The sequence below is a fragment of the Leptinotarsa decemlineata genome, unplaced genomic scaffold (genome assembly GCF_025532065.1).
Source record: "Leptinotarsa decemlineata unplaced genomic scaffold, Ldec_3_MD MMD2_tig00001019_RagTag_RagTag, whole genome shotgun sequence".
Lineage (NCBI taxonomy): Eukaryota > Metazoa > Arthropoda > Insecta > Coleoptera > Chrysomelidae > Leptinotarsa > Leptinotarsa decemlineata.
Genome location: NW_027412557.1, coordinates 4435846 through 4448007, shown reverse-complemented (window position 1 = coordinate 4448007; position 12162 = coordinate 4435846). Strand labels below are relative to the sequence as shown.

Sequence of the window (12162 nt, the reverse complement as noted above, 5' to 3'; positions counted from 1 at the left end):
GACGTTAGTGAAATATCTTTCTTTTTTTTCACCCTGCTACTGTGTTATACACAGTAACATTATGAGCATTTGAAGTTTCTTGAGACATAAAACTGAATTGAATTAAATTGAATATAATTTCGTAAAACTGAAAATGAGCATCTCATTTGTTGTTTGGCAAACTGTTTCTAACAACATGACTTTATGGACTGGAATAAGTTAACAAACACATCTAACGAGATCCTATTAGAAACAACTGATATGACATAAAATGATTCTATACCTTTTTTCCTGACATTTTTCACTATCCCAAATATGCAAAAATCCATCCTCAGCACCATCATCACCAGTCGCCAACCACTTACCAGTTTCGTCGACTGATAAATGTACTATTAAACGGTGCTGAAAAAACAGTTCAACATAATATCAATATGAATATATAGCTCAAATCACGGAGAGCATAATCTTCAACTGAATGGTAGAAAGAGCTTGTGTTTGTATGGTTTGCCGTAAAACACTGTGTCCGTAAAGTATGGAACAAATTCATTTTTAGCTAAACAGGTTATTTTAAGAAATAATCCTGAAACACGTCGATTTTTGATGTTGATTTACCGTATTTTAAAATAATAATCTAATATACAGGGTGAATTACGTTCGAGTAATGACGTCACCGTCATTTTTTTAAAATGGAACACCCCCATTTTGTCTCAATTTTCGGATTACTCTAGCTGAGCTGATTCCAAAAATGTATCACATGTTGATTCCAATTGGTACAGGGTGGACAAAAATACAGTAGTTGTGTGTGTGCTAATAAAGTAACGCGTAACATTCTTTATTAGGTAAATTAACAATATTATCAAAAATACTTATTGTCTAGCGGACAGAATATGCTGAAATACATGACTTTATATTGAATGTTCGAACTGCAGCCCTTGCTGTATTTGACAGTAACCCAAACGCTGTACAAATTATTGTTGAACCTTGTGTATGGTTTCTTGCGTAATATTGTTTATTTCTGGTCGAATTTTCACTTGTACATCTTCAATATTTGCTGGTTTCGTTTTATAAATAACATTCTTCAGATGGCCCCACAGAAAATAATCCAAAGGATTTAAATCTGGTAACCTCGCTGGCCATTCAGTGGGTCCACGCCTACCAATCTACCTGTTCGGAAAAATTTCATCTACGTACCTTCTAACATCTACAGCATAATGTGGAGGTGCACCATCCGGTTGAAACCATAAACTTTCATCAAAACCTCCAGGATTACGTCTGCTGGGAAATAAATTACGTAAAGTAGGTACGAGATACCCCCTTAAAAACTCAAGGTACTTTGCCCCGTTTAAATTACCTTCGATAAAGTAGGGTCCAATGATTCGAATTCGTACAATTCCAGCCCATACATTTACCTTTTGAGGGTATTGTGTATGATGCTCACGCATCCAGTGGGGGTTTTCTTTTGCCCAGTATCTACAATTCTGACGGTTAACCTCACCATTTAACGTGAAAGTGGACTCATCAGAAAAAATAATGTTTTGTATCAAGAGAGGGTCTCGGTGACATTTCTCCATCATTTCTTCGCAAAATTGGCGTCGTCTATCGGGATCATCTTCGTTTAATTCTTGCACAAGTTTGATTTTATAAAGATGCCATTTTTCAAGCTTCAATAGTTTGTGTACCGTTGTTTTGCCAACACCGATTTCGCGACTAACTTTACGAACAGAAGTGTGCGCATCTTCTTCAAAACTCAGTAAAACATCTAATGCTGTATCAGCATTTGCAGGGGGACGACCTAATTTGCGTACATTTGCAACCGTACCAGTTTCTCGAAATTTCGTTTCCAGCTTACTGACTGTTGAACGCGTTATAGGTCTTTCTGGATATTTATCATTAAACAAATTGCACACTTCCATCTGAGTTCGCGATCTGTCTCCATACCCAATCATCATAAGTATTTCAATTCTTTGTTTTACACTTAACTCCATTTCTACTTCCAATTAAATCTAAGCAATCATTCGAATATTCACGAATACCAAAAATATTGTAGTACTAAACTGTCACTGAACATCAATAAATTACTAAACAAATAATGATATTTCACAAAAAACTAGACGACTATGTTTTTTATAAATGTAGATAAAAAATAATTTCTTTCATATTCTGTCTGCTAGACCACGCAAGTACCAAACATGTTTGGAAACAGCTCATTTTTATTACTCTAAACATGTAGCAAACTACGGGGTGTTACATTTAAACCAATTGCCGCTAGACAATAAGTATTTTTGATAATATTGTTAATTTACCTAATAAAGAATGTTACGCGTTACTTTATTAGCACACACACAACTACTGTATTTTTGTCCACCCTGTACCAATTGGAATCAACATGTGATACATTTTTGGAATCAGCTCAGCTAGAGTATTCCGAAAATTGAGACAAAATGGGGGTGTTCCATTTTAAAAAAATGACGGTGACGTCATTACTCGAACGTAATTCACCCTGTATATTAGATTATTATTTCAAAATACGGTAAATTAACATAAAAAATCGATGTGTTTCAGGATTATTTCCTAAAATGACCTGTTAGCTAAAAATTAATTTGTTCCATACTTTACGGACACAGTGTATATTGAAAACAATTATTATAGTGTATAATAACAACTAAATCGAAAACCATTGTCTAATATACTACATTGAAGAATTTTTAGTTCATAAAATTTTTGTATTCTTTATTTTCAAACGAGTTGCATCTTGGATACTTTTTGTATTCGAGAAATTAAATTTATTGGGTGAGTAAGTGAATCTTTAACTACTCGTGAACAATAGTTTTTCTATCTCAATATACGGTGTAGCAGTGTTCTTTCCTATTCCTCAGTATAATTTATACCTCCAAAGAGCTTTAGTTTTTTCAAATAAATATATATCTCAGATACTTTTGATGACTTTGACAAAGTATATGAATACCTAAGAACGAACTTTTTTGTTAGCTGATGTGACTATTTACAAGTCTACTGCGGAACTCATCGAACTCGAATGAAATATTGAAACGACATATAATGTATGGATCAATAGGATACAAAAACAAAGACGGAGTAACTTTTGTCTAAACTGAATAATTGAAGAAGGTAGCCCTAGCACGTCACCAAGAATGATGGAGGATCATTTAATGACATTTGTCCTCTTCCTAGACTAGATGACACTCTTAATACCTCAGCCGAATGCAAATAGTTTTCAATATTAGATTTGAAGAGTGGATGTTGGCGTCCAGTACCTTTTCTCGGCCACTTGCAGGGAACGTTCTTTCAGGAAACTAAATAGCTATACAGAAAAATGATCCGACATCGAAGTTTAGCCAGCAAACCCTCATACCACACACGGTCAAAGGCCTCAGAAATATCAAGCGCAACATCTCTTGATTCTCTATGTTTCTCGATTGCATTATTCCAAATATGGGTGATATGTCATAGGAGGTCACCTTTGTTTCCGAAAGCCATATTGATGATCGCTGAAGATGTTGAAGCCTTCCAAATATTTGAAGATATGGTGGTTTACGACTTTCTCCATGATTTTTGATATCACTGATAGCAAAGCGACTGGTCTATAGTTATTTGGAAGATTTTTCTTACCCTTTTTGGGAATAGGATAAACGCGAGCAATCTTCCAACATGAAGAAAAAACCCCTTTCTTGCAAGACAGGTTGAAAAGTCTGCAGAATACTGGTGCGAATTCATTTGCGTACTTTTCAAGTACCATGACGAGCACTTCATCAGGGCCAGACGCCTTGTTGATATTGAGCTGTTTCAAAAATTGCCTGACTAGACGCTGTCGAAAAGTAATTTCCGGTGAAAAAAGGAAGTATATAATAAAACATGAATCATTTCACTAAAAACATTTTATAAACAAATGGTACTGTTCATAATTTCAACCAGAACCAAAAACATTTTAGTTTATTTCCTGTCAGTGATCAAAAATGAGTGAGTAAAATGGGGAATGTTCCTCAATATGGGTTATTACAGCAAATAATTTATACGTACCTAGATATTCTACTTTAAAAAAGGAAAATTATCTTTATAAATCAACAATTAAGGCAAAATATAAATTATAGTTCAATACCACCTCCACAAGCCACATAAACAACAGTTGTTTTGTTATTTATTTATATAGAGAAAGATAGGTTAGGTGCACAAAATATCATATGTCACAGAATGTCTCGGAACTCGGAACATAAGTAAACAGAACAGCACGCCTCTGAAATATGTCATCTTTGTTTGTCTCATACAGGTAGCAGATTCATTGTCCTTTATTAGCTATAACCGATGTTGCCAAATGGTGAAATAGAAACGAATACCTTTAAATGTTGAATGCATCATTTCATTCGTCTTTTTTAAGTGTTTAAATAATTTTTAAAGAAAAAGGTTGAAATGATAAGTTTAAAATGCGTTGTTTTAGAGCTCTTTTATGAAAACTACTTGATTTTCGTCAGAAGGAACATTCCCCATTATGATAATAGGTATTATGATGACGTACTAGTTGGTTTTGATGGTGAAAACAGACAAATTGATCAATTTTTGAACTTTCTCAATAGTCTGCATAACAAAATTAAGTTCACAGTAGAAATCGAACAAAACAAGGACCTTAACTTCTTAGATGTGAATATTTCAAGAGTCAATAATGGTTTTCAATTAAATATCTACCGGAAAAATACGTTCAGTGATTCTTTCAGTTCACTCTCACATAAGTTATCCGCGTTTAGGTCGATGGTACACAGATCTTTCACAATCCCTTTACCTGAAAAGAAATTCCAAGACGAACTAAAAATAATTAAGCAAATTGCAGTAAACAATCAGGTACCAATTTATCTAATAGAAAAGATAATATCAGGTAAAACTCACAAAATACTTGAGTAAATTATACCCAAACTGTCGAGAACACAATATAGTCAAGTATAGTACCATCAACTACTCAGGTAAACTATACAAAATATTCAAAATTATTTCTCTGAATAAAAAATATCAACAGCTTTTATAAGTTATAATAATTTAGGTAGAACCCTGTTTAATGCAGAACCCAAACGGGATAGAATGAAAAAATCAGGTATATATAGAATAGAGTGTGGCGAATACTCTGCAGTATATACTGGCCAAACCGGTAGACATTTTGACACAAGGCTGCGTGAACACGTCTATTTGGACAAAAAATCTACAATGTACGAACATCTTCAAGAATCAAAACACAAGATGAATAAAGATAACCTCAAAATCCTACACATATGTAATGAAGTGAAGCCATGGAAATTAACAAATCAATTAAAAACCAGAAATGTATACTTAACAAATTAATAAATTTTTATGAACTTTTATCGCAGGATCGTATGAACTATATATATTAAAAGGGCTCCACGAAGTTTAAAATTTATAAGCCAATTATTTATACTTTTATCCCATTATTTATGCCAACGGAAATTGGTAAAAAATTTTTTAGTTAACAATTGAATAACTTTTTGAAAAATGGTGATAAAACTTTTTTTTCTGCGGGACTCGATTCATTCAAGTGTTAAGAAGATACTAGATTTTTTTCAAATTTTTAAAATGACATTTTATGTTATAAAAAAATTATTTCTTTTGATAAACTCTCTTTAGCGGCAGCGCGCGCATGCCGTAACAGCCGCGCGGAACCCTATTTTCAACGTCAAATTAAAATTATAAATAATGGAGATAGAGTTTCGGGAGTTTGCACTTTTTTATCGGAAATTTTCCTCCTCTTTAACGATCTTTTTTAAAAATTGCTTAAATATTATTACTTTTTGAGTTATTAACGAAAAACTAAATACCATTTTTTTTTAAATCTCATTTAAAAATTGCAATTTTTTACCTGCATCAAAATCCTTCAAAAACATTTTTCTAGAGGTGATTCCAAATCCAATGAGCTATCGCTCATATTTTTGGGACCTTTATCTCTATTTTTCATGTTTTTGAACTTGTTGATTAGACTACTGATAAAACCGAGTTTTCAAACTTCACATCTCAGTTTTATACTTGATAATGGGGTCAAACCCGAAACTGATCGTATCAATAAAATCAACTAGTGGTAATTAGACAAAAGTGTTTTTATTCATTTAATTTAAGTGGATATGATAATACCGTTTTCTTATCCGTACGAGACATTGCTGTGAAAACAGCAGTTGAGTTTTACAGGGGAATACTTTATATTAATATTCAATTCACTTTCTAGCTTAAATTATTTATTTGTTTTTGATCACAATTTAATGTATGCAATGTTACTGAAAATTCAGTACAGATGATATCTTCTCTTGAGTTATTCATTAATTTCTAATGTTCAACAACTTCAATTTTTTAGTACTCCGGTACCTACTGAAAAATTCATTTCAACATACAATTTTGGAAAATCCATGAGCTGATTCAAATCAATTACTCTGTTTATTGTTTGTAATGAAAAAATAAATGAATAAAAAATTGTTATTGCATAAAATTTCATGTTCAGTAATTGTTTTATCAAAAGAGTCATCAAAAAAATTGAATCAGTGCTAATTCACAAGTCTCAAATAAAAGTCTTTTCTTTCGTTCAATTGACACATATTTTATTATCTATTTTTCTGAACTGACCGGAATAACTGTTTTCAAAAAATTACACGTTTCAGTTAGATGCTTTAACTTGTTTTGTTACAAACCGTCACCATCATCACTTTAGTAAGCATGCAATTTACAATTTTATATTATTTTCTCTAAAAAAAACAATAAGAGAGAAAAACAAAGACACCGTTTCAAAATCTTGTAACCTAAAATAGTCAAAATACCAATATCCGCTTATTTAACTTTTGAGAATAGAGGAAAAGAGTGGAAATTGTTGAATTCGATTTCGCTATGGGATGCCCGGTTGGAAAAAAATATCAGAAGTATTCAAAAATAGATCAAAACTTGAAATACATAAGCCATCGATTGTTTCTGATCTATACAAGACGCTTTGAAATGATGAATAAAATTGAAAAAACAGGTTCATTATACAGGGAATTGCGTTATATGTAATATTTGTAATTAAAAATTTTGAAAAATGAATAAGAATAAGAATAAACAAAGTCAACTCACATGTCCTTCAAGATGAATCATCTCTTTCGTGCAATAGTCATATAAAATTGGGAAATGTGAACTAGCGAAAAATATTTGTTTTCGATTCCACGTTGTCAAATTCCTAATGGATACCTTCGTGTTCACACCAAATGACCATTGTAAATCCTAAAAGTTGGAATATTAACTGATGTTGATTGAGAATAATGTAACAAATAATAAAAAGCCATTCATGTTGAATTTTTTCTTGTAATTTTTCATATGAGGCAAGTGGTTGAAATATATTTTTACTATGGAGGTCCATCCGAGAAGAGAACTTTGAAGATGGAGCGCTCCAAAAGACTGAGATTATTGTTCCTTTTTTACTTTAAACTGTGACCAAAGGTACAGTAGTAAACAATATTGTAATAAATCTGAAGCCGGCCCTGACCGATGTCACAGTCAACAAACGCATGTCGCATCGCGAAAGAGCGGGAAGGATGCGGATGAGTCCCGAAATCCGCAGAGGGATCCGGAACGTTCGTTGACGATATAAAAAAGGTCGCTCTCCGTCCCGAGAGTAGTCTGTACTTAGAAAGAGAATTGTGCGTTTAAGGAAAGGAATCTAATCGTGAAGATAAATTAAGCGTTAGTGACTAAGTGTTGGATATAAATTAGTTGTGATAGTGAAATATTGTTAAAAATAAATTTGATTAAGACAGTTAATTCTTTAATTCGTTACAATATTTTAAACTTCTGATTGATTTGGCCGTTACTTGATGAAGATCCATAGTAATTTCATTAACTACACCTAACGATTTGATCTTCACAAACTTTATTTTCAAAATATACAGGGTGTAATATAAGTACGTTGAAATATTCAAGTGACGTATTCCTGAGACAATTTTAAGAAAAAAAGTCTATATGAACTTGTATCCGAAAATGCTTCGTTCGCTTTTTGAAAAAATCTCTTGCAAAAAATAAGTTATTTGCACGAAATTCAGTACCCGGGATTTTTTTGACGTGGGAAATCATAATTTCGTATTAATTTCCATGTAACATCTAGAGAGCGCTGCGTACGCTGTCATTATTTATTTCAAATTGCCCTAACTTCTTTGATAGTAAACTTTTGGTACTTTTCATGAAAAAACCTAATTCCCACACTTTTTCCAAGTAAAAATGGTACACCTCCTCAACAACGCTGGAGGTGATCGTTTTCGAAATATTTACAATTTTCTATATCGATGCATATTACTTTATAGCCAAATTTGATTTCAATAATTTTTGTCACTCTCCGCTTGCAAATTAGGTCAATTAAATCGAGTAGGCTGTGAAAGTTTGTTTATAAAAATAGAAGTTCGCTGTCATTGTCTCATCAACAAGTTCAAAAACATGAAAAATAGAGATAAAGGTCCTAAAAATATGAGCGATAGCTCATTCGATTCGGAATCACCTCTAGAAAAATGTTTTTGAAGGATTTTATTGCAGGTAAAAAATTGCAATTGTTATTAACAAAATAAGATTGAAAAAAATGGTATTTAGTTTTTTGTTAATAAATCAAAAAATATTAATATTTGAGCAATTTTAAAAAAAGCTTGTTAAAGAGGAGGACATTTCCGATAAAAAAGTCCCGACTGCCGAAACTCCATCTCCATCATTTATAACTTTAATTTGACGTTGAAAATAGGGTTCCGCGCGGGTGTTACGGCATGCGCGTACTGCCGCTAAAGAGAGTTTATCAAAAGAATAATTTTTTCATAACATAAAATGTCATTTAAAAAATTTGAAAAAAATCTAGTATCTTCTTAACACTTGAATGAATCGAGTCCCGTAGAAAAAAAAGCTTTATCATCATTTTTCAAAAAGTTATTCAATTGTTGACTAACAATTTATTGATTGGAGATTGGCATTATTAATGCCAAATAAATAATGGGATAAAAGGTATAAATAATTGGCCTAGGAATTTTAAACTTCGTGGAGCCCTTTTGATATATATAAATATATATATATATATATATATATATATATATATATATATATATATATATAATTGTTAAACTAATAAACAATTAAATAATAAATAATTTTTTTCACCAAACTATTTTAAAGTGTAAATTATGATTTTTAAAAGCCAAATTATTTCTTAACTAATTATTTAAACAATCGAAATATAAAAAAATCGATTTTAAACAATTAAAAATTAAAATTGAGAAAAAAAAATTTAAATCATAATTATCTCTAGACAACAAAATAGCAAAAAAAATTTAAAAAATTTAACAACAATTTTTAGATATTTCATTTTGCAATAGTTATAATAAATCCTAATTAACAAATTAATAAATTTTTATGAACTTTTATCGCAGGATCGTATGAAGTATATATATCAAAAGGGCTCCACGAAGTTCAAAATTTATAGGCCAACTATTTATACCTTTTATCCCATTATTTATGCCAACGGAGATTGGGAAAAAATTTGTTAGTTAATAATTGAATAACTTTTTGAAAAATGGTGATAAAACTTTTTTTTCAACGGGACTCGATTCATTCAAGTGTTAAGAAGATACTAGATTTTTTCAAATTTTCAAAATGACATTTTATGTTATAAAAAAATCATTTCATTTGATAAACTCTCTTAAGCGGCAGCACGCGCATGCCGTAACAGCCGCGCGGAACCCTATTTTCAACGTCAAATTGAAGTTCTAAATGATGGAGATGGAGTTTCGGCAGTCGGGACTTTTTTATCGGAAATGTCCTCCTCTTTAACAAGCTTTTTTTAAAATTGCTCAAATATTAATATTTTTTGATTTATTAACGAAAAACTAAATACCATTTTTTTTAATCTTATTTTGTTAATAACAATTGCAATTTTTTACCTGCAATAAAATCCTTCAAAAACATTTTTCTAGAGGTGATTCCGAATCGAATGAGCTATCGCTCATATTTTTAGGACCTTTATCTCTATTTTTCATGTTTTTGAACTTGTTGATGAGACAATGACAGCGAACTTCTATTTTTATTAACAAATTCTCACAGCCTACTCGATTTAATTGACCTAATTTGCAAGCGGAGAGTGACAAAAATTATTGAAATCAAATTTGGCTATAAAGTAGGAATATGCATCGATATAGAAAATTGTAAATATTTCGAAAACGATCAACTCCAGCGTTGTTGAGGAAATGTACCTTTTTTACTTGGAAAAGGTATGGGAATTAGGTTTTTTCATGAAAAGTACCAAAAGTTCACTATCAAAAAAGTAAGGGCAATTTGAAATGAATAATGACAGCGTACGCAGCGCCTTCTAGATGTTACATGAAAATTAATAAGAAATTATGATTTCCCGCGTCAAAAAATCCCGGGTACCGAATTTCGTGCAAATAATATTTTTTGCAAGAGTTATTTTCAAAAAGCGAACAAAAAAATTCAATTTCAACACCCCGTCACCACAAAAATTGTCTCAGGAATACGTCACTCGAATATTTTAACGTGCTTATGTTACACCCTGTATATCAATACATGTATCGCTATCACAAACTTCACTTTCAAAAAATATATCACATGTTTCGCTATCACAGTAGCTTTTTCGTAGTGTATAACTACAAAAAAGATACTGTTGATAGCGAAACATGTGATATATTTTTTGAAAATAAAGTTAGTGAAGTTGGTGAGAATATTTTAAACTATCATTATTAATCAATTACGTGGATACTACTACCGAACTTGGACCGTATAGTATTTTCCATTCGATGTGCTAGGAAAATATCAATAGATAGTTTAACTGATATTGTATATCTACCAATAAAATCTATAATTGAGAACCATCTATAAACTAGTGTATCAAAATATGAATTAAATAAAAGATATCTTACAAATGGTCGAGTTTTGTTGAGTATTTCTGGGTCTCTAAAAACTTTAGGACCTTGCTCTTCTGCAGTTCTCGTTATTAAACTTGCTTCTGAACCCAGTTGAGTAATAAAGGCATCCCTTTCCTTGTCTACTGAATCTCTGAAATATGAATGGTCTTCACTAATAGTGAATTCTTCTAAATGTATTTTCCTTGCGATGTATAGTAAATTTTCCTTATCTTCTTTATGAGAAATACTTTCGTCGGACATATTGCAGAAAGTTTATATATGCTTAAAGTTCGTTTAAAAATATCAAGGTGTCAAATCTGTCAAATTCAGTGTGACAATTAACAAATATTGCCTTGATGACCAATACCGCCGATAATTTTTAATTATAAAAATTATCTAGAGAGGCGGCACATAAAGTTTTTACACACGGTGGTCGGCACCGGTCTTTGTTCATAAACGCAGTCGGCTGACATCCTAGGATAAAAACCATGCATATTTATATCATTCAAAATGTGCGTTGAATTCACTTATATTATGTGGTGTACAGGTCATGACGGATAGTAGAATGGATATACCTACACTAAAAGGCTATCCTCAAAAGATATATAACATCGCAGCCCAATATTATAGTATGTCCAGAAATGAGAGAAAACTACAGCAGTATATATATTCATTCAATATACTCCACGAAACAATATACACTCCTAGAAACAATGAACTTAGAGAAACACCAACACAAAGAATAGGTAATAATAATAATATAACTCAAGTACAGGCAAATTTAATGAGACGTCCAGGTGAAAGGGAAGCACAAATACCTGCCAAAACCCTAAATAATGAAGCATCAACAAATTCACTGAGGCGATCTAACCGTTTAAAATAACAAACAAGAAGATGAAACGTTCAGTTTGAGTATGGGCATGAAGATGATAGCACAGTCTGCTATCGAAAGCGCTCGCATATAATAATTAGAAGTTATTAAAGCTTCAAATCCTTTTTGTGAACAAGTATTAATATTAAAATATATTTGAAGCTTTAAACCGTTTGAGTAGAGCCATGAAGATGATAGTTCATACTGCTACCGAAAGCGCTCGCATATAATAGTTAAGTTAGAAGTTATTAAAGCTTCAAATCCTTTTTGTGAACAAGTTAATATTAAAACATTGATGATAAAGGAAAACTATTATACACTTGTTGAACTTCCACAGGGATCCGTAGTAGTAACGGATAACGCAAGTTACCACAGTGGACCAGTCGAGACGCTGCCGAC

The 12162-nt window shown here is 31.7% G+C and overlaps 1 protein-coding gene across 3 annotated transcripts in view; it reads right to left on the bottom strand.

Annotated features, from left to right (window-relative positions):
• Window positions 1-11244, bottom strand: part of LOC111516674 (cilia- and flagella-associated protein 251) — a 97781-nt gene extending 86537 nt beyond the window's left edge. Inside the window, exons 1-3 of one of the 3 annotated variants that reach the window (XM_074175378.1) lie at window positions 10908-11244; window positions 7084-7230; window positions 263-381 (exon numbers count right to left, since the gene is read on the bottom strand). In XM_074175378.1, the coding sequence (XP_074031479.1) occupies window positions 263-381; window positions 7084-7230; window positions 10908-11153 (512 nt within the window). In that variant the 5' untranslated portion in view covers window positions 11154-11244. The remainder of the gene's footprint in view (window positions 1-262; window positions 382-7083; window positions 7231-10907) is intronic. The other 2 variants (XM_074175376.1, XM_074175377.1) reach the window with 2 other exon arrangements.
• Window positions 11245-12162: the final 918 nt, after the last annotated feature.